The sequence below is a fragment of the Chaetodon auriga genome, chromosome 24 (genome assembly GCF_051107435.1).
Source record: "Chaetodon auriga isolate fChaAug3 chromosome 24, fChaAug3.hap1, whole genome shotgun sequence".
In the NCBI taxonomy this organism is placed as follows: Eukaryota; Metazoa; Chordata; class Actinopteri; order Chaetodontiformes; family Chaetodontidae; genus Chaetodon; species Chaetodon auriga.
In genome coordinates, this window is record NC_135097.1 from 15058820 (window position 1) to 15082131 (window position 23312).

General features: G+C 44.1%; 1 protein-coding gene across 3 annotated transcripts in view; it reads left to right on the forward strand.

The window, feature by feature from the left end:
• Positions 1–23312, forward strand: part of tbc1d14 (TBC1 domain family, member 14) — a 30110-nt gene that overhangs the window by 4314 nt on the left and 2484 nt on the right. Inside the window, exons 1-11 of one of the 3 annotated variants that reach the window (XM_076724791.1) lie at positions 2625–2770; positions 6701–6827; positions 16072–16196; positions 17160–17242; positions 17541–17658; positions 18558–18664; positions 20459–20539; positions 20665–20753; positions 20894–20965; positions 21917–22045; positions 22628–22737. In XM_076724791.1, the coding sequence (XP_076580906.1) occupies positions 2736–2770; positions 6701–6827; positions 16072–16196; positions 17160–17242; positions 17541–17658; positions 18558–18664; positions 20459–20539; positions 20665–20753; positions 20894–20965; positions 21917–22045; positions 22628–22737 (1076 nt within the window). In that variant the 5' untranslated portion in view covers positions 2625–2735. Of the gene's footprint in view, positions 1–2624; positions 2771–6700; positions 6828–9777; positions 10164–16071; positions 16197–17159; positions 17243–17540; positions 17659–18557; positions 18665–20458; positions 20540–20664; positions 20754–20893; positions 20966–21916; positions 22046–22627; positions 22738–23312 lie in introns of those variants that run through there. The other 2 variants (XM_076724790.1, XM_076724792.1) reach the window with 2 other exon arrangements.

Consider the following 23312-nt stretch of genomic DNA (forward strand, 5'->3'; position numbering starts at 1 on the left):
AGAAAAGGATGGGTTATCATTCATTTATCATTAAAAGAGTGTGAACACATTGATTCTGTGACAGATGTTGTGGTTCCATGAGTGTTATAAGCAGCGTCAGTGAGATCGTTATCCATTCTGTGCTTCCTCTCAGCACGGACTCTTCGTTGGAGACTTTACAGAAGTAGACATTGCTCAAAGTTGCTTTACAAACCTTCCTTGGCCAAGCTGCCCCCTCCCCCCTCCCCTTCCAGCAGTCTTGGGTATTACATCTAGCCCAGAATGCGACCCTCTGCTTAACATGGCACAACATTCGAACAAGTTTAGTTTGAAGGCTCAGCATATTCTTCCTGCTGTGTCACTTCAGTGAACAGAGAGAGAAAAACAGCTGATCTCATAGACATCAGGGGTCACCCTGCTGAGGAGTTTTCTGCAACAAAACCATGCAGCACTACAGTTTTTTGCTTCGGTAGTACTGATTGGCCCAGTCGAGGGCATGACACGTGCACTATTTGTAAAGAGGATACAGTCACATTGTTGCATGTGAAGTGTTACTTCCTATTTCTCTGTGTATGACTGAGGCCACAGCTCTTCTTCACAAGTATAATGCAGAGGAAATTGAATAACTTGAGTAATTTGTAGGTCACAGGTGAACCTATTGGTGATCATAAGAAGCCAAACTGACGTGCGAGTTGCCACAAAATCCTTTCATTAGCAGTTTGTATTCAGAAAGTCTCCTCACAGTATTCATTTACATACAGTAATTATGTGCTTTGCTCTGGCTCTGTTGATGACGAATGACAATGACTGATGATGAGTTTATAGTACAACTCTGAGTGTGTTGAAGTTCTATTGAAAAGTCAGTAAAATTAGTGTGAAGTTCCTTTAAGTGCCTCTGAAGTTGGTTTAACTCTCATTGGCTTTGATCACATTAAGCCACTAAAAAGATGAGGAAGTCGGCCTCTCATTTCCTGCTTCGCCACATTCCTGGGTTTTTTTCTTTAATGAGCAGGGAAGGGAATTTTACAGCACCTAGTGAAACCTTTATTTTTGGATTTTTGAGCCAAGCTGCTGGTAGAAAATTCTTTCCACGGCTGCAAGCTGACACCTGCTGTGTTGTTTTCTGAAGTGTTTGTGTGTGTGATTGGATAAGATTCAAGGTTTTAGTCAAGGTTGTAAGATCTGCAGAGTGCTTTAAAACCTGTAATAAAACCCTATAATTACATCACAATAGCATTACAGGGGTCATTATGAAAACCCCTCATAATTCATTGCAGGATTATAACTTGCATAAATACATATAATATACAAATGGATGGATGAGAGTGCCAGCTGGTCAGCCATGACATTTCATACATATTTTCATGGTGGTCGGATGATTGAAAACTGACCCATAATTCTCAGCTGTACTGTATTTAGTGCTATGTTAGCTTGCTAAAATGCTGAAGTGCGATTATGAACATGGTGAAGATTCTAGGTGTTTGAAGTTAGCATGTTAGCATTGTTACTGTGAATCTGGCAGTATGTTGACGTTAGCATTGCTGTGCCTACGTGCATCATCACACAGCCGCCAGCAACAGAAGAGAATTAAAACTCCCAGTAATTCCAAAGTTGTCTCACTCACGTGTGATCTTAGCTGGCTTGCTAATGTTAGCCATGGCTACGCCTACATCCAGTCACCTGGTTCTGCTGAGAGTTCGAGGTCAGCTGAGGACCTTCTTGGGAGCTGAGGCTAAGCCAGATGTTGATGGTAAACGCCACCAAATTGGCTTCGTGTTGTGCTTAAATGCCCCTTAGCTGTTCTGAAATCAGTGTAAACCACAGTCTCATGTGGCTTATTACTTTTAGAACCGTTCCTACATACACCTGGCCAGGTTTCATAAGATTTACACAGCCATAAAAACCTTTGAGAATGGAGTGATAACAAATACTTCTGCCAAGCAGTGTGTTTCATCCATGACATACAGCAGAGTGGTTGGCGAGCAGCACACACACACAGTGAAAGCATGGTTCATGATTGGAGTAATTATTAACATCTGGATACTGCCATTAATTGTGCAGTTGTTGAAGTGGTGTTCAGTAATCTTAGCTGTCATCTGTGCTGGTACAAAGGTGTTTGACTCTGGACAGGTGCGTTTCAGTCACGCGGTCCCAGCATCTTCTCTTGTAGTTTGAGCGCCGGCAAGTAAACCGGGTTCACCTTTCAACACCTTTTCAACGGACCACAGGGTCTGTTTCACAGCCGCAGCTTTGTGTCTCAGCTTTTCCCCTAAATACATCATCCTCACAGGCTGAATTCAGTTAAACACGTCAGAAGTGTCCCACATGTAACAAATCACGTGTTAAGTGCCAGCACCCCCCACCCTTTTACCATTCTGTCCCGTTATCTCACTCTGTTATCCCTCCTCCCTCACATGGAGAAGTTACTCATTCTCAGTGCCTCTCAGACTCCTTCTCCTCGCACCCATTCCTCCCATTCCTCCCCTCCCATTTGTTAAGTCAGACCTCTTCGTTGCCTGTTCATACACAGTCTCACTCTGCCTGCACATGGTGCCTGTGTTGGACTTTTTTTCCTCTCTGTAACTAAAACTATGGAAGTTATGAGTCTGAATCTTGACTGAAGGAGACTTTGACTTGGTGTTGGGTCTCCTCCGTTTAGTCCTTACCTCTTTGAGAGCTCACCCTCCGTGTGCCTGTTTCTCACTGGTTTTTACTGAAGAGGATTTTCATACAGTGTGTCGTGGTGACGGAGCAGGATGGCAGCCCCATCACTTCTTCTGTACATTGACAGGTAGGATAATGCAAACTAGTAAAGGAATGGAAGGTTTGTTTTATGGTTGACATACATGGCCTGCGGTTTGTTCACTTCTGTGTTTTGTATGCAAAATTTCAGATTCATCAGAATTTGAATAACATGGTTTTTGTGTGAGGCAGCTGATTGGACTAAATGCACACCGGTCTCTCGAATTAGCGTGTTTCGTTTGACAGTTTTTAAAGACCCTGTCCGCTGACGCCTTTTATGATGGGGAAAGAACTCAGTGTACTCTGCTTTCCCTCTTCTTGTACTAGCTTGTTTGGTATTTCCGTCCCAGGTGCCTTCCTTGTTACTTGAAGTGGACAAACCACCAGGATACCTTTATCACCTTGTTTTCCGCACACAAAACTGAACTGTTGTGAAATCTGAATGCTCTTGCGAGACTTGACGGCAAACCAGTGCAGTGCAAAGCCTCAGCTTGATTTCAGCATAAACATGCACCTCTGCCAACGCTCTTGGATTTTCTAGCTGTTCCACTTGAGCACTCAACTACAGCCAGAGCCTTTCATCTGTCACGTCGAGGCGCATTTGGCCTGCTTCTGCTTTATGGACGTTTGTTTGGTGGCACACGTGAAAGGCACACGTGAAACATGATGAACTGGACAGAAAAATGTGAAGTGTTTGAGGTTTATAGCCAAGCTCTGCTGCATGAAGGTGGCGCTCACTCGGTCTCCGCACTTTGATCTATTCCGCGTTGTTTTATGGTGGCTGGCAGGGTTACTCAAGTTCATCATTCTGCACAGTTCAAAGTCTGGTTATGCTTTATTTTTTTTCCACCTCAGCTTAGCCCAAGTTTTTATTAAAATCACAATGAACCCATTTATATTAGATATGTATTTTTAATATACGGTTGGTGAATACTCCACTGGTTTACCTTGAAAGTTCATTATTGACATTGGATATGGCAGTCTGACACAAGGTTCAAGCTGGTTTTTTTTTATTGTTTTTTTTTTTGACTGAACTTTGAACTGCCTCTCATGGTCTTCTTCAGCTGATGGAGTTTGCTGGGTGTCATTATGTGACCTAAGGATCAAATTCTAACAGGTGACTACGAGAGCGTGGCTCATGAACCTGTCTAAACGCTGATTCATTGTGCTCGAATGCTCCAATAAAAGCTCATAAACCGACCTTGAATTGATGTATTATTATTTGTTTATTTGTTGGGGGGGGGGGGGGGGGCAACTCTTTGTTCCTTATCAACCTCTCTTCAGATCAGATTTCAATCTTTTTCATTCTGCCATTGTGTCTTTGTGAACTGAAAGCTGATGTTTCCTCCCGTATTGTGTTTAGAGTTGGGTTGCACTGATTGCTGCAGATATTCCCATATTCAAATAACAGCTTCCTGCAGCAGCTCTGTGCATGAATATAAAATGTTGCTCTGCAAGTGTTGGGTGCCTCATGTCTGCCAGCATTATTTTTTTTTGGCAAGGAAAGAAAAGTGGTTACAAAGCTGCTGGTTGCTTGTTTTCCGTTCAGTGTTTCCCTGTGCTGTTCTGAAAAGAGCTGAATAAGATAAGCCTAAATGTCACTGGTAGAGCACCATTACTGGTGTTCACACTGTCAGAATATAAATGTGCCAGCCTTTCATATCTGTTATCATTAAACTTCTTCATCAAACCCTTGAGTCGCCCACAGAATGAGGAAATGCCTACCTACCACGGCGCTCCTTATCTTTAGTGTACTAAAGTATCAGTAAGCAGATTAGAAAATATGCAAGACTGACGCAAACTATGCGAGAAGCGAGAGCGAGGCGTTACCATTGGAGAGTAAATGATGTTAAAGGTGCCATGCTGGTCAACGCAGCCTCATGTTAACTGACTGGGAACATGCATACCTTTTGGAAAAGACCAACCCCAGATTTGGTCTGTGTTGACAAGCTTCTTATGAAATGGTCAGGGGGGACAGAAAAAAACAGCTTGTTGTTATTTTATTTTGAGGTTACTGTGGGGAAACTGAAACCTCCCAAGGCAAAAACAGAAACTGATTTCTTCACATGCAGTAGTGAAATGTGGTTGATGTGCATCTGTGGGGAACTCCATTAGTCATCTGTGCAGGTTGTCAACAGCTGGTCAGGGTGTTTACCTTTGACCACTGTCAGCCATTGCTTCATCAGCTTGTCTTGGTCAATAACTTATAGATGCTTATGGCTGTAATATTTTGGCTGGCTGTAAATGCCAGTAGCAGCATTTCTTTTATTCTAACTAGTTAGCTGTAGAAGTTGTTCAGTGTGCTGTTTTCCATGGCTGCAAACCTGATGAATTGTTAGGTGTGGTGGCATCTTTTCATCATATGTTGTTGAGTTGCATCAATCATTAGAGTTTGTTAATAGATTTTTTGATTGTGTTCCACATGTTGCCTTGGAAGCTACTCAGCACATATAAGCATGACCATGATGTACGTATACTAGTTATTGGATGCTTTGTACAGATCAAAGATGTATTGTGAGCAATGGTCACTGATGCTGCTCCGTTCATTCCCAGTTAATATGCTAAGAAAGTTATTTAGGCTTCAGCAGTTATGCAGTGTATATGTCTGGGGCTTTTATTGTGAAAGGAAGAAAAATAGAGTGAATATGTAATGCACTGTTGGAAGCAGTAAAGAGTTATCCCGTCTTGGTTCGAGCTACAGAAAAATACAATCATAGGTCTTCTGAATTAAAGTTCTCTCTTTCAGTGGACTAAGATGAGCTTAATTGCCCTAACTGAATGTAAAACACACCACAGTCAAACTCTAATTAATCACCCAAGCCTAATATCATGTTTAGTTCTGGCACATTCTGCAATTTTGACAATGTCAGCGTAAACCAGCGAGGTTTGCTTCACATTCAGACCAAGAAACAAAATGCATCCATTATATAGTGTTTCAAAAACATCCCTATTATCGTTGTCATTATGGAAAAGGATGGATGGATTATGGGAAATTAGGTTTCAGCAAATAATTAGTGAGCACAGCAGAAGGCCTGCAGCTTGCAGCTGTGTCTGCTCAGTGTTTGGCAACGCTTTTCCTGCCATCACTCCCTTGGAGGTGGACCCAGAGAGGTCCTGACGGGCTACGTGGCAGTCAGTGGGTAAAAGGTCAGACCTCCTTTCATTGTTGTGTCAGCACACCTGCTCGGTGCAAAGCCTTACTGATATTGAATATAACAAATATTTCTTGTTGATCAATGAGTCAAAATCTTTAGGTAAGGCAGTTGCCCAGGTGAAAGACCTCTGTTTGAGATTCAGTGTAGACAAAGGGCAGGATATGAACTCTGATGTTACAGCTCTCCCTGTTGTGTCACTTGGCCTGTGCAGAAGAGGCTTTTTATTTGACCAGTTTATTCATGTCTTTTCACAGCGACGCTCTTTTGATGTTTTAGATTAAATCCTGTGTTAGCAGCACTGTGGATGAATGAAAGGAATGGCTGGATAAATGGTACGGTGAACCCTGATGAGAAGGGGGAGGCTTTTCAGCAGCTTTGCATGTTGTGTTTAGACACAAACATTCATGTGATTTTTAGTTTGGAGTGCAGAGCAGATGGTCTAGTGGTGAATTGAAGAAAAATAGCTGCCTTTCTTCCTCATCTTTTCAACAGCCATGAGTTGTTATTGCTGTCTGTAGCATGCTCTTTAATGGCTTCTATTTCTAGTTGTATTAGTCCTATGATCGTCACCAGCCTGCCAGCTCACATGATGTCACATAGGCTGTAAAAATACTCTGAAAGCTTTTGTTCTTCAATCCACAGATTCCTTTTGTGAGCTCAGTTGTGACCTCTAATAGAGGCAACACACGTATTAATGCAGCACAGAGAGCCCTGACGGTGACCCAGGGAAGATTGCAATCATGGCTTGTGTTCCACTTTTTGTTCTGTGTTATAATGACCTCATTTATTCATCCTCCATCTCCCCCACTCTCCCCATCCCCCAGGAGCCTGTTTGCCAGAAGGGTGAAGGACAACAGTCGGCCAGTGGAGCAGAGGGATCCAGGGTGGAAGCTGTTTGGGAAAGTCCCACCACGAGAAGGCCCCACGAAGGACCCTAAGAAAATACAGAAGGTACAATCTTCATATCTGGAATCGCAGCATTGTCACATGAGACGTGGAGACCACCCACCTCCCTGACAACTCACACGTACTTGCACACAAAACACCAGGTTACCTGTGGTTTATTGCATGCCCAAATAATGGTAATTGATCATTTCTCAGTTCAAATGTTGCTGCAGAACAGCTGTTTATCAGAGGTCAAATGAATGCAATAATGCCTTTTAGACCCTGGTTGTCACTGTACTATGGGACGGTAAAGATCAATAAGTACACCAACGTTATGATGTCTGCTCAGGACAGATACCTGCATAATATAATGGCTACTGTAACTGAGCACCATCGCCTTTGTGTTGTTGAATACCATTAGCTCAATGCCCAGAGCGCCAACGCTCCCCGTCACTGACATTTAGATTCTTCAGCTATTTTTAGAATTCCACATGCTGAAAAGCAAACAAGCACACGCTGGGTTTTCCAATAGTTCTTGGAAACCTAATAGAAAGGACTTAATGTTGACCAGACAAATGTTTGAGCATTGATGTGCATGGGGAGTATATAGAGTACCACGGTCCTGGTAGCAGGTGGGAAATGAGATATGTACACAACGGTTTTTTAATGTCAATCAAAGCCTTAGCACTTGCTCATTTGCATGTTTATTAAAAAGCATTCGATTTTTGGAAGGATCATTCAACTACTTCACTATAAACCCAGTCAGACTAGGGTAGAGATGCTACATACAGTGACTGCATTTCTCAGACTTCTCAAACTGTAGCTGCTTTCAGAGACGGCAGCCTCTCGAGCTATGTTCCCAGAAGCTTTTTCCACTCAGAAGCAGTGTATATATTACATGACATACAACACAAGACTGATTACCAGCCTCCGACAGCTTTCTTTTTAAACATGCACTTGGGAAGTATTCCACAGTTTTTCTGTGCCAGACTCTGAGCGCAGCGTGGCAGTCATATGCTACTGGCGTGTGATGCAGTGTTTGTGTTGCTCCGCAATCTGAAATTCAAAATGTCAAGGTCTTTGAGAGCGTGTTGTTAGATAGACAGCCGGTGATTGAACGCTCATTATTTCCCACTACCATTCAGAGGGGAGAGGAGAGGAGAAAAGTGTCTCAAGCCCAATTAAAGAGCACAACAGCTCTCTACTGGTAAAATAAACCAAAGAGCAAGGTGGCAGCTGGTAATTAGATCTGGCAGAAACCTGTTATTGTGCGACCATGTACCGTGTGTCTGACACGGGGAGGTAGCGCTCTCCTCTGTGTTCTTTGTGCTGTTGAAGCCTGGTTGAAAGGGCTGCTAATGTGTAGTTCCTGCAATTTACATTCCAGCCCTTTACAATGTCACACACTGGCTTTAAATAGCTTGTTATCTTGACTATCGAGTTGTGTTGGTTAGACATTAGACCACTAGGATTGAAATGCTGTCTCTTTCACAAGTGCGGGTGCACACGCAAACACTCGTGTACCCAACCACATGTGCTTAATATGTTAATGCCATCTCATCTGCGGTTGTAACCTTATATAGGCCCTCAGGAATCAGTTAACAAGGCTAGGCTTTCAGGCTTTTGTCTTGCCACTGATGCTGCTGTTCTAAGGCGGGGTCAGTAAACCATGTTTGTGTGCGTGCGTGTGTGTGTGGAATGCTTTATGTTTGTAGGTTATTGTTCAGCTGCTATGAAACACACTGCGTGCTATTTCCACCAGCAACTTTTCCCCTTTGAAAGCACTGCAGTGAATCAAGTTTTATATTCTAATTTACACCACTTTGCGTTGCTGTGAGTCGGGGGACTTGGTGCTCCAGTATATCTGGAGGCTTCAGCACAATGTCTGGTCACAGTGAATTTCTGCCTGCTGAAGAAAGTAATTGTTCAAGAAACCTGCTGAGCCTCTAAATCACATTGTGGGGCAGCCCAGACACGCCTGAATTACCGGGATTGGGGAGCGAAGCTGAATTAAAATCGGACAATATCCCAGCAGGAGTTTGAATTTTAATGTTAAGTCATTTAAAGTCCATCTAGATTAAAATAAATAAGGGGTTTTGACAACCAGTGTGGAGAGTTACGCATACGTTGGGCTGAGGCTTGGTATGTACGGAGCACACCCTCAAGCAGACCCACAAGTATCTACTGTACCATACTGAAATCATGCAACCTTCTCTGTTTTCAGTTTCTAACCAGAGCTATAGAAACTTCTGCGAAAAAAAAAAAAAAAAAAAACTAGGGGTGGGCAAAATTATATTTAGTCTTTGCCAACACAGTTATTGTCTTTGAATCTTGCTAGCATAACGTTAGCTTTTTGGCACATAGCTGAGCCTTCTATGAGCTGAGTGGACTACAAGTATCTCCCTTTGCCAAGTCGTACCTAAGGTACATCCTGTTTGCTGGAGTAGTGATTGTGCCAAAACCCTCAGGTGTTACTATGGAAACTGAGTCATGGCTTGTGAAAAACATTAGATTTTTGATTGCAAAATGCATGAAAATGTTAATGAATGGTCGTAATGGGCATAGGATAAGGAGGATAGATAGATAGGTTCAGCAATTAATGGACTCTGTGGAGACAACCATCCAACGTGCTTCTGGCCTCCACATCGTCCATTAATTCCTGATAATGGATACCTCATCAGGCATCATCCCTCACACACACACATACACACATATACAAATGTATATAATGAGACATGTTATGTTTGCTTCTTTTGAAAGCTGCACATCTACAGATCAGTGTTGTCCAGCCATCACTGCACCTGCGTACAGTTACAATCATCCAAAAAGCACGCAGCAAGGGAACAATTCTCCCAGAGCACAAGATGTGTAACTTGTATCAGCACTTCAGCTGCAGCTGATTGTTGAGTCCCGACTGGATTAAGAGAGCAGGAAGCTGATTGGCCGAAACCTGATCCATTACTCTGGGGTTGATTGGAACGGCTGCCAGGGCACAGCAGAGTGCAGAGCTCTTTTCAGTGCAGCGATGGTGACTAATAACACACGGTGGTGCTGATTTGCTGACATGCACACACACACACACACACACACACAGAGCAGCAGACCTGATGCAGACCCGCTCAGTGTAGCGTCACAGCTGAGAGAGAGAGAGAGAGAGGGAGAGAGAGGGGGATAGAGGGGTATCATGCTGGTGCTGCATCGTTTCCAATGCGGGGTGTGTCCCTCCATCGGCAGCTTGACTGTCCCTCTGCCCTCCTTTTTCACCTCCTCCTCGTCTCCTCGCTCCTGGGTGTCCCGTTGCCAGGAGTGAGCCCTCGGGAGCGGCAATGACGCTAGGCTAGGGTTTTGGAAACGAACCCCCACCGGAGGACTGGCCGTCTGTAAGGAACTGCAGCGTTCATGGTGAGTGAGCATTTGGTGGGTGAGCTCGGTGACCCACTGTCTCTCTCTTGTCTGGCAGAATCAGAGGGCATTGGTAGTCAGAGCGTGAATGAGGCAGCAGAGGAAGAGGATGGCTCGGATTTCACATAATAGCCTCTTTCAGCTTGTCGTAGCTCTGTGCTTCGCGGTGGGGAGCAGGATGATGATAGGCAGGATATCTCTGGCTCTAGAAAGACGTTTGTGTTGATGGACTAATGTCCACCAAGGAGATGACCCATCTTAAAACAACAAAAGCACGTGCCGCAGCGTAACAGTTTTCTATTTTTCCTTTCTGAAGCACGTCAGGGGATTTCTTCCTGCTGTTATCGCTGATGCAGTTAACGAGACACAGCTCATTGGGCAGATTGAATTGGTGGGACATGCGTGGATGGGGAAAAAAGCACCGGATTATAACTGAGCATTTGGTTCCAGTGCTCGTGGCTCCATCTGTTTGTCTGGATATTGTACATTTTCTTCATTTTGTCTGAACAAAGCTGGCGGATCATCACAGCATCACTAACATGCTCTGTGGAAACTGTAATTCAGCTGTTGGCGTGTCGGCCGCTCATTCAGATACTGAATCTTTAATTAACTCAACAATATTTGATTGCAGTTTTCTGTTTCTATGAATAACGAGATGTGATAACATTGTGACAGAAGCATTTGGATAGCCTTCCTTAGTTTATTTTGTTGTTGATGTCTGAGTATCTGAGTGCTTTCCTCAGTGTTGGTGTAATGGAATTATTCGTGTGTGTAATGCAGTGAATGTTTCCAACATGAACACGGTATTTTAGGGATTGCCTCAAGGGAATTTCTTCAGATTTGGCACAAACGTTCACTTTGACTCAAGGATGAACTGGTTAGAAGGTCAAAGGTCACTGCGACCACACAAAACACATTTCTGGCCATCACTCAAGAATTCATGTGCTAATTATAAGAACATTTCACACAAATGTCTCTTAGGATAAAATGATAAACTGAATTTGTTATATTCAGTAGGTCAACGGTCAACTTCAGTGTGACATCGTTCTGCAAAAGTCAGTCATTATTCAGCGCCAAAACTCAGGAACAGAGGGGAAGGTGGTGACCCTATTTCACATTTGGTCGGCCACTGAATTGGTGACAGTAATCTTGGGAGACGCTAATTGAAACAGTTGTGATTGTGTAGATCGTCTGTGCGGCTATATTGAAGGTGTCAGCAGCATCCATATTTGAAGTATTGTAGTCATCACAGCTCATTGGTTCTGCTGATGTTGAGCTTCAGGTGATTGTTGTTGCACCATGTGATGAAGCTCTCTGTCAGTCCTCTGGACTCCTCTGGAAAAACAGTCACTGAGCTAAGACAGCATGTTTCTCACTGGACATTATTCAGTGGAATCATACATGGCAATATAGTGAGAACTTCTGTTTCACCGAAAAATACACTTAATACCTTTTTATTAAATTCCTTTAAAATCTTTGCCACATATATTATACAAGTCTGGACAAACATGGGTGGAAATTGTAACTTGACTGATTGGTGGAGGCAAACAACCACGAGGCGATAATTCTAATTTATGCAACTGTCCGTTAAAAAATGGATGGAATTGTGGTTGAATCGGAGTAGCAGGAGTGAACTTGTATCCTGTCCTGCAAGAGCTGCCAAACAAAGGCACCAACATACCGCCAACCACTCAGGCGCCGTCTGACTCATTCACACTTCGTTCTGTGTTGATTGGCTGTGGAAAATACTTTGGGATTGCCTCAAGGGGTTTCTAGTTAAAAGCTGTGAGTTTGGCATTCAGTGAAACAAGCCTGAGCACCCAGCTGTGGCCTTTCATCTCCCAGTTTACGTTACTGAGAAAGCTAGTAGTGTTTTCATGAGGATAAGATGCGCATTGGTCCATGGGAACACTGGACAGCATTTGTAACAGTGGTGTCCTTCCAAGCCAGCTTTGCTCATTGTTGCACATAGAAGTGTTGTGTTTATTGCTTTTATCCAAGAAGCACTTTAGTATAATTGTGTGAGACTTTGTAGGGCCACATGGTACGATGCTACTGACAGACAGTTTTAGACAGTACCAGGAAACAACGTGACCTGTTGCCTCAGAGCATCTCTAGTCGTGAAGCAGAAAGACCATTAACAAGTCAGCACGATGACAGCCAGCCAGTCGGTGCAGCCAGGCAGCTCTCACACTGCTGACCAGGAAACTGGAGCTCTTGTGACAAAGCAGGTTTCCCTGACGACAAGTCATCATGGGATACAGTTGCTATTCCAGCAGCTAAAAGCTGGCCATACACAGAAAAAGTAAAAATCCGAACGACAAGTGAGGGGACAGGAGGGGTTTCTGACCACCATTAAGAATATCTTGTTTACGTTGCCAGATAGGTATTCCTGTAACTTTATTCAGCAAGTTCGGAAGCAATAAGAAGCCAGGAGGTTCGTCACATGATCACTTCTGTTACATGATCAGTTGTACTGCTGCTTCTGGAAACTTTGAGCTCAGGGAGTCACGATCTGTAGCATCAGTGTACTGGTTTGAAGCTATGTACCCCAATGAGCTGTCTAACAAGGCTGAATAAAACACCAAACCCCCTCAAACAAAGAATGTGGGTAGTAGACAGGTAGATGGAAAGGATGCGGTGTGACACTATTGCCACAGAGGAGGAAGTGTTTCACTGAAATGTGTCACAGATGCATGCTTGTGAAAACAACAAGCCTTGTGTGTCTCCAGAGAGAGTTGTTTGACATCTGATAAATGTCCTCAAGTTACATCACTTGAGTCAGCAACCGCTGGGTCTCAAGATGGTAAGTTTTGCCATGAAAAACAATCTGACTTTGTGGAGTTGGAAAGAAGTGGACCTCTGCAGCCCCTCCTCATCTCTGCTGGAGGTTAGAGCCTCCAGGCTACATTAGCCACGACTAGCAGAACGCTACTGTCAGCGCTTTTAAACCTGTAGGTAGCTTTCATTAGGTACACTAGGCCAGTTTGCATTTTGTGTGATGGAGGACGGAAGTTTGTTGCATTAGAAATGGTTAACAGAGCTCCATGAGTAAGAGTCAATTAAGTGATTCTGTTTCCTTCTTCCCTCTCTGCTCCCTTCTTTGTCAGCTTAAGTGCTGAATCACCAGTAGGACGAGTTGCTGAGTGTCAGAGGAATGTTCACTCCATTCCCTGTGTTTTTAGAACTTAGCTAATCAGTTAAGCTCCTCACCTTTACATATCTGAAATACTTTTGCGCCACTCACTCATTTTCACAGCATGTTTTCTCACAGCACATTCACACATACACACCTCTCTGTACTGCTTCACACACATCCTCTCTTTGGTTTCACCTTGATGGTAGCACCTGCAGTCCTTCTGAACAAATGCCAGATCCCCCCCCCCTCCCTTAGTCTACCTCACTCTCGACTTCCTCTCCCTCCCTTTTCTCTGCAGTATCCATCTATTGTCAGCATACAAATCTCTGGCTTACCTTTTTTATTGACCTGCAGCTATTCCCTAGAGTACACACCCATTACTTCTGAAAACACACACACGTCTTTTATAAACCCAGCAGCAGTCCATGCATGTTACCTTTCCATTAAAGCACATGGCTATTCAATTATTATTTTTTTTTTTTGTAACATTTATCTTTGTGGTTTTGGTTATCCTTCCCACCAGTAATAACCACAGTGTGCAAGAAGTTCATTGCTGGGATCTGGTAACGCAACATCTTGAGCCAGAGAGTCCATTTGAATGATTGCTTGCCTGCTAACTGACCACTAACAAGCTAGCTAGAGGATTTTTGTGGCTGCCAAATGCTGGCATGTCCCCACGCCTTTAAAGCCCATTCAGTCAGTCTATGTGATATTGGGCCACACAAATAAACCATAAAATGTGTGGTTTCACAAACAAAAAGGGCACTTTTTTTTATCAGACTCTGCAATCTTCCCTTTGCTCAGCCTGAGGGTGATTTGGACCAAACCTGCAGCCTGGTGATAATCCTCACGACAGTGCAGTCAAAGAGGGGAGAGAGGGAAAGATGGAGGGCTGCAGACTGATGATAATGGGGATATGGGCAGCAAAGAAGAAGAAAAGTAGGGGAAATGACACACTCGTGAGGACGGTGACTCATGCTTTGTGTAGGGCTATACTCTCAACCCCGTGCTGAGTGCAGTCTTATCCATGAATCACCTCCAGCGGTGGAGGAACACTTTGCCATTAGCACTCTTCACTTCCAGCCTCACTCATCCTCCCTTGTTCCTCCATCATCTCCTTTCATTCGGCTTCTGTGCCAGCTGCCCGATCCTCAAGAGATGTTTTAGGCATTCTACTCTGAGGCTTTTCCGTCATCTCCCTCCTCATCTCACCTCTTGTGTGTCGGTCTGCTCCTCTTATTTCTTTTCTTTCATCTTATTTGCACTTGAGCATCTCCCCCGCTATGTGCAAATAAGGTGATAGCCCGCCATGACTTTGAAAAGCGGCCACCTTTTTTCTGTTGAGTCTTTGCAAGTAATAAAATCATCACCGTTCCTTTTGCTGGCCACTGTTGTGACATCTGCGTATTTAAAAATGTACATAAATTCTTCAAAATGGCATGCTGTTCGTTTTGTAAATTATGGTCCAATTTAGAATATAATGGATGATGAAGCAGGGTTTGCTGTTGATGATTATGATTGACAAGTTGCTACCACAGTGTGTCCTCAGGCTGTCAGTCAGATCCAATCTGCCAACATGACTGCTTTTTCTTTTGGTTTAATTTAATTGTATTAAGAACTTTGCTTTCTGACCTGCCCTAAAAGTAAAAGTTATGCTTATTCTAATGAATTCATGCTGACTTTATGTCTTGTCATGTCTCTCCTTCTATTGAATTACCTTTTATTTGTCCCTCAGGGTCAGTGGAGAGCAGGCTCTGGCAGAGCAGAGCACCGCACAAAGACAGATTAATAACACGGGCTGCGTCGCCAACGAACGAGCACGCACGCTCACACACTCCCATTGTAATAATAGATTTTCCTGTCTGTGTTGTGGCCTGTACTGATCAATGTGAACTTTCCTGTGGCAGCACAGTGTTAAGCTGATTGCTTGCAGTCCTCAGCCTGCATTATTAACCAGCTCGACGCACACCGGAGGGCATTTTGGACGTGTGTCTGTGTGCGTGTGTGTCATATTGCACTTGCCCTATTTACAGTAGCTTCCTAATGAAGTACTTAGACAATGTAGTATCTTCGGTCTTCTCTAGAGGTCTTCCCTGAACTACTTGTTCTCAAGCAGCTCCCCTAATGCTTACTCCTGGATTTAAGCTCAGCGCTGCTACTACTTCACACACACACACACACACACACACACACAAACCTGTAAGTCAGCTGATCGTTGACCTTTCGTTAAACTGCTCTGAGGCCTTCCCTGCAACAGACTTAAAGTCACATGGCGTGCTCTTTCTATAGGCCTGTGTCACACTCCCAGTGGTGGAGCAGACTCATTAGACACCAGCTGACACATGCTCAGGAGCCAAAAGACCATTGTCACAAGGTTGCCAAGACATTTCTCAGTGTTTCTGTGCAACTCAGTGTACACATGCAAGTCGTCTCTCTCATCCTCTCTCTCTTCCTCTCCCCACTCATTAAACACTGCAAAAACTCAGCTCTCATAAGCATATATTGCCTTGATTTAAGGTATTTCATCCTTCTTAGATTTTCACTTTAGGCAGTTTTTTTTCTGGCACTGCATGCATGTTTTATTCGTAATTTGACATGGAATATTAAGCAAGTAATCCACCAGTTTCCCTCACTGTGCATTCCACAATGTTGTGGACCTCTCACTGCCAGCAGCGTGAAACCAAATATAGCCCAAATGAAACTGACGTCAGGGACGAGTTGGTTTCCCCCATTGCGCTGTTGTAATTAAGACTCTGCTTTTGTTGTCAGGAATATGAAACAAAGACTGGCAGAGCTGGACCTGGCAACCCAACGTCTCCCAGGCAGAGTGTGAGGAAAAACCTGGACTTTGAGCCCCTCTCCACCACCGCACTTATACTGGAGGACAGACCTGCGTATGTACACACACACAGCCTTAGATGTCACTGCCAGCGGAGCGTGCTTATCAGATAGTAAAGCCTTGTCTGTTGTCTTTCTATCTTCATCTTCCCCTCATTCCTTCTGTATCAGTACTCCTCCCTCTGCTGGGTCATTAGATGACAGTCAGTATTGTTCCAGCTCTCGCTGCGGCCCTGTTTGTTTCACAGACGGTGAAAGAGAAGTGCTGCTGAAAGTTTAATAGCCCTCCAGCAGCCTGGCTCCATTACCCTGCTTTTTTTTTTGTTTTTTTGTAGTGTTTTACATTTTGATCACAGACATACACTGGACCTCACCTTTTCGGTCACAACACACAACAAATGAAAACAATAATATGTTTAAGGCAAATTTCCTGTTTTGTAACAGAAGGAAGTTTACTCTTAACACCATGACTAGCAAAACTGAGTTCAGCTGCTGCTCTGGACTGGTGCATGCAGTCTCCCGCCTCTTTTCCTCCTGTACTGTCTCCCCCTACTGGTACAAATAATTCAGAAAAGTGCAAATGCTGTTGCAGTTTCAGTGTTATTGACTTTTACTGGAAATGAATGTCATTCATGCAAGTATTCCACACTGAGACTGCACACTTTACTAGCTTTTTTCTGATGCTTTCAACCACTTCTCAGGGTTCATTAGCAGAGCTCAGAACAGTGGCATGTGGTGGAAAGGCCCAGAAAAAGCTTTTAAATGCACCTTGACTTAATTGTTTTGCCAGACTGCTGCACACAAAAGATTCAGTATGACTGGAATCTCCAGAAAAGCTACAAATGGGCCTTGAGGTGCGATTATTTACTTGCTAGGCCAAAGTCAGGGAAGGGCTCCTGTCATATTCCTCTGCCAACGTTTCCGTTCTTTATAGCCACACAAGCCCGCTGCACATGAATAATGCAAGTTAAGCTCGGAGAACACGTAGCCTCTAACCCGTTGATGTTTATGCGTTACAGTAATCTGCCTGCCAAGCCAGCCGAGGAGGCGCAGAAACACAGACAGCAGTATGAGGAGATGGTGGCCCAGGCCAAGAAGAGAGGTGAGATCATGTGACAGAGTGATTGAGGTTCCCTTACTGTCGTCTTCTAGAGCATTCAGCTGCACAGACTGAGGTCCTCTTCGGAGCACTGGAATCTGCCACAGCTGCAAAGAGGAGGCTTTAAAGCTAGATAACACTGTACTCTGATCCTTCCTGCCGTAGCAAACATCTGCAATTTATTTTTCCTCCACCTTTCTCTAAAGCGTGGCATACTGCTGCAGGACTGAACGGACTCTCTATCTGCCTGTGCTCAGCCTGCTTTCCTCCTTCTTCTGTTAACTTTCCTTCTATTTTGCAGAGTTGAAGGAGGCTCAGAGGAGAAAGAAGCAGCTGGAGGATCGGTGTAAGCTCGAGGAGAGCATTGGCACAGCCGCCCAGACCTGGAACCAGGAGATCCTACCGAACTGGAGTACAATGTGAGTACAAATAAGACTTCTGAAGAGTTCAGATTGATAGAAATGACTGATGCTCCAAGTATTTTTGTTTGGAAAGTTACTTGTTTGTACAGAGACAACAACTTAAGTGGAAAGTAAAAGTTGAAAAGCAGCCAAGTTCCTTTTGGGAAGCGCTTCATGTCAGATTAGATACAGTCAGTTGCCCTGAATGAGTCAGCAAATGTCTTAGAAATCAAGTTCAAAGCAGAGTTGGAGCACAGATCGTATCAGAGCTCAAAATGGTGAGATGGTTCTTCTTATATTCAGCTGGGTTTGCGTAGTTACTCCAGTGTTTGTGTGGGAGAGGATCAACAGCAGTGATCCCACCTGACCATTCAGTTTAGGCACTTCACCCTCAATTACGCTTTGCAAAAGCTCTGACACATGCCCTTATTTATACTGATCAACTTAGGAGGCATACTAAAACATCTTGTCACCACCTTGCTAAGTTGGTATGCAGTTCGCCCTGCATGGCCAGGCCCTCGGTTAACTGCATGTAAGTGGAAGCATGCTGCCTCAAGCATAAAATTTATTACCGGGTCAATATCTCAGTCAGCCATTAAGTTCTCTGCAAAACAGTTACCATGATATTACAACCTCAAGGCCTACGTGGAGGATAATTATCGGCTGTCTTCTTTCCTTTCCGTGAAATGGAAGCATCGTATTGGGAACATAATAGTGAACAGCTGCTTTAGAGCAGCAGCGCAGGGACAAAGTACCAACAGATCATAATGTTTAATTATGAGATTAACAAAACACAACCTGTTTTACAAGCACAACTGCCTCCTATTCATTCCAGCATGTTGATTTGAATTCATATACGTGTCTGTGCCTCTGTTGTGCTAAAACTGCTTTCCGAATTTCACCCCCCCCCCCTGCAGGTGTACATCTCGACGAGTGAGAGACCTGTGGTGGCAGGGTATCCCGCCCAGTGTCAGGGGCAAGGTGTGGAGCCTTGCTGTGGGCAACGAGCTCAACATCACACACGGTACAGAGCGCATCTGAGAGTGTGTTCATGGCTGTAACTGTACTCAACATGTGACTGTCGTGCCCTGGTATGCACTGATACCTGGCTGCTCTGTTTTTGATCACTTAATAACATACCAGTATGGCCTCTTGGTTCATTCAACACAATAGCATACTAGAGACACACACACACACACACACACACACACACACAGATACTTGTAGCAATTTGTCTCAGTGGTTTGTAATTTAATAAGTGGCAGTGAGATAGATAAGAGGAAGGAAGAGTGTGTCCATTAGGAGGGAGCATGGTCCAATGATTCCCCAAGAACAAGAGGGACCGAGCAGCATTTCAATGAGCTGTCCAGTTTGGATGGAGATTGCACACACACACACACACATAAACACACGCACACACTTCAAATTCCTTCTCCACTTACTAAGGGAGCACCAACGTAGAAAGAGAAGGCTCCTCTGCACCCTCAGGGCTACTTGCAGATAAGCACTCTCTTGCTGACTGCTTTGTACTACTCAGCCTTTTAAATAGAGCACACACACACACACACACACACACACACACACACACACACACACACACACACACACAGGAGGCTCAGTTCCCTTCAAAGCATTCTTCCTTTCATAAGTAGAAGCTCGGTGACTGAATTCCTCCCTTTGAAACAAAGCTGTTTTATTGCTGCTGCTAATGCACCCACTAGCATTTCTGTTATTCCTGAGTTTGCGGTGGTTCTAGAGGTTACTGCTGCAGTACCATCAACTACAACGACTACTTCTAATGCTGATGAAAAGGGGATAAAAAGCGGAGTGCGCAGGGAGACAAGAGGTGGTGATACAGCGTGAGGTGAAAGAGGAGAATGCTGGTGTTTTAAAACAACAGGAAGTTGGTTATCGTGGTACGATTTGGCCTCTTATTAACAGCCAGCAGCTGTAACACACAGCTCTTGAACAGTTCGGGTACTTTAAAACCATTAGCTGCTGCAGATTTCTTCAGAAATCTGTAGTCAAATCTGAACACATAGATGCACATATTTTTCGACTTGTGATCTTATCTCTGATGTCCAGTGCGCATAAACATCTGTAAATCTTAACCTGGAAATCACAGAAAAAGCCAGCGCCACCTTATGACTCCAGACCTGCCTGAGAATCATCAGGTTTTTAGGTGAAGTGATCTGTACATCCGTGTGTTCTCTGTAAACAGGAACTGTTAATATTTAACTCTGCATACTTCAATGGAGACGTTTTCCCAAAGTGTAAACAAAAAGGCTAAAGTAAACAGGGTTAAAGTTGTAGCCCACAGCTAACACGCTCAGTCCATGACAGCATTATGCTTCTTGTTTACATCCCCCAAAGACAAATTATGGCAACTGTAAAGCCCTGATTTAAAAAAAAAAAAAAAAAAAAAGGGCAGTGTAGCTGCAGTTCTCATCTCATCACGGCCTGTACTTTCCGTTTTCTGTCGTCAAAGTCTGACCTGATCTGCCGGTGTTGGAAACTGCGCGTGGTCATGGTTACTAGTTCAGAGCTCCGTGTCACATCTTAGAAAAGCTCATTATTTTCATCCAGAATCTCATCACTAGAGGGCAGCCTCAGGTCACAGCACAGGCCTGCAGCTAAATGAATGCCTTCTGAAGATGGAGGTCGATCTCTTCCCTTTAATCACCTTCATGTGAAGAGCTGAATCCTTTCAGCACCTGAAGTGGTTTCTGTCCAGTCATCGCGCTCTCGGCTCTGCGTCTGTCTCCTTCCCTTTGTCTCGTATTGACTGTGCTTGTGCTGCTGTTACGTGTCCCTGCAGAGCTGTATAATATCTGTCTGGCCCGGGCAAAAGAGAAGTGGAAGACCACGGCAGCGCCTGCCTCAGAGGCCGAAACTGAAGGTAGAGGTGAAAGAGAAAATGTTCTGGCTGTTTCCTTTCATGTCAGCCATATAAACTCTCAAATCAGTGTGATTAAAGAGAGGTTTTACTGTACAAACTTCTAATTGTTTGGCCCTGTCCTCCAGATGCTGGTTCATCGGATCGAGAGTCGAGCCTGGAGCTGATCAAGCTGGACATCTCCAGAACTTTCCCCCACCTGTGCATCTTCCAGCAGGTCAGTGAGAGCAGCCACCGGTCAGAAACGGTGAAGCTCATTCACTCTGATGTCATTGAATCTGATGAATTTTATACGTTGTGTGTGTATTTGAAGTCGGCTACCTTGCTCCATTGTCTTCACTCTTTCTTTATCATCAGGGCGGGCCGTATTATGATGTGCTGCACAGCATTCTGGGAGCGTACACTTGTTACCGGCCAGACGTTGGCTACGTAAGTCACACAGAAAACACAGCATCGCTCTCTTTGTCTCTTTGTGTGTGGTTTTTGATTTTGTGTCAATATTACTGCACATTGACAGACTACGATATTGTTCAGCATTACTACTTGCGTATAATGAAGGTTAAAAATGACACAACTCACACTTGGATCACCCACGTAACTCCTCCATATTCTAGTATTGGGTTAAATAAAAGTTTGACTGAGGTCAGGATGAGTGACAGCTTACGGTATTTGATTTCCACTGAGTGTGAGGCGTCTGTGAGACGGGAGGAGCTCAGCGGGTGGATGCTATTCTTTGTCCCCGTGTGACTTACACTATATTTCCATCCCCTCCATAAAAGCTGACCAGAACGTCACATCGCTAATGAGCTTAGTGCTGACTGGACAGACATTGAAAGCTCTCTAATTGGCCAGCAGTGTTTAAAAAATAAGTCGCGGTTGCTCCTTGATGTTTTGAGCATCATGCTGCGCTCTGACATTGAGCTCATGTGTGCACTGCTGTAAGTCGTCGCTGAGGTTTGCCTTGCTTCTCCTCACCGCACCCCCACGTACTCTGTAGAAATGACTGTGACTTCCTGCGCTGACCCCAACCCATGAGCTGCAGCACACACACACACAATCACACACGCACAATCTATGCATTTACTGCTGAGTTTTTAGTTCTGTTCTTTGCATCTGTCTGCGTCAGCATTTCTTCTCTCCTTACCTTGAAAATCCAGACTAAAGCTAAACTATATATGATTGCAAATGACATTTTTACATCAGATTCAATACAACACTTTAAATAAGCAGCGGTGTCACTGATGGTGTGTTGCAAAATTCCCCCTCAGCAGGTGTTGACTTCTGCCCTCACATTCAGACGGAAGTTAAAAAATAGGTCTTATATTAACACCTTTTTTTCTGTTTGTGTGTGTGTGTGTGTGTGTGTGTGTGTGTGTTCAGGTGCAGGGAATGTCCTTCATCGCAGCAGTGCTGATCCTGAACCTGGACACAGCTGATGCCTTTATAGCTTTTGCAAACCTGCTCAACAAGCCCTGTCAGATGGCCTTCTTCAGAGTCGACCACAGCCTTGTCAGTACACACGCACACACACACACACACACACACACACCCACACACACCCACACACACACACACACACACACTCTTAAAGACCTGACCTTTTGTACAATATATTTATACCCCTGTCGTATATTTAGATCCCGTGAAGATACAAATCAAGAGCATCTGGATTAAAGCTCTTGACTAGACTGAATAAAAGTTCCTTCATCAGTCAAATGTGCTCAAAATTGATTTCACCCTGCGGATGTCACAGAGTGGTCACACCAAGAGTACAAGACGATGTAGTCTGAGCCTCCAGGTGCATTATAGCTACGGCTGTTTCTCAAGCGATGAGTAATCTTAGTCACACATTTGCACTCTTATCGCTGTCTGTCACTGCATTTTCGTACCATAAACCAAAGCCCAGTCGTGGATGCGGTGTGCTGTGTGTTTTGATAGCAGCTTTTGTGTGAAACCCTCTGACTTCTCCGACACCACAGGAATCCCTCGACCATCTCTTCTGCAGATGACTCACTGCCCGGCTCATTAAAGGCAGTGTTTTCTGTGTGCGCGTGACTCTGAATGACCACCTTCTTCTCTCTCTCTCTGCAGATGTTGACTTACTTTTCGGCATTTGAAGCGTTCTTTGAAGAAAATCTACCAAAGCTTTTTGCACATTTCAAGAAAAACAACTTGACTCCTGATATTTATTTAATCGACTGGTGAGTCTCTTTCTTTATTAAGCTCTGTGCTGTTTCCTCCCATCTGTTTCCCCGTATTGTTAATACAGTGAACTCCTTCCACAGTTAAGTCACTGGCTTAGCCGATACATCACGTCAGGATTTGTTCTCGACCTGCGAGCCGAGTGCACTTTGTTCTCCATCCTGTTAAAACGTGTTGGTGTTGCTCTCACATAACGCGACACTTTGCTCACAGTTTCACTGTCAGGTGCGTTTGTGTGAAAGCGGCACAGGCTGTTTGTGTGGGTGAGGGTGGGTGTGAGTGGTCTTACTGTGGAAATTTCGAGATTGCTGTTTCTCACCTCGACGGCTCACGCCACACCCAGTTTATAAAGAGAGTGGCGAGGGCAGTTTGTCAGCATTTCCTTTATTAATATATATATTATGCATTATTTTCTTTAATATTAGGCAGTTTTTTTTCTTTTTGTTTAAAAGTTGAACTACAATACCCGTCCCAGCATTCTCCACCGATGACATGTTACGATGATAGATAGATAGATACTTTATTCATCCCCAGGGGAAATTCACAATGCTGTGATACATGCAGAAGATATCAG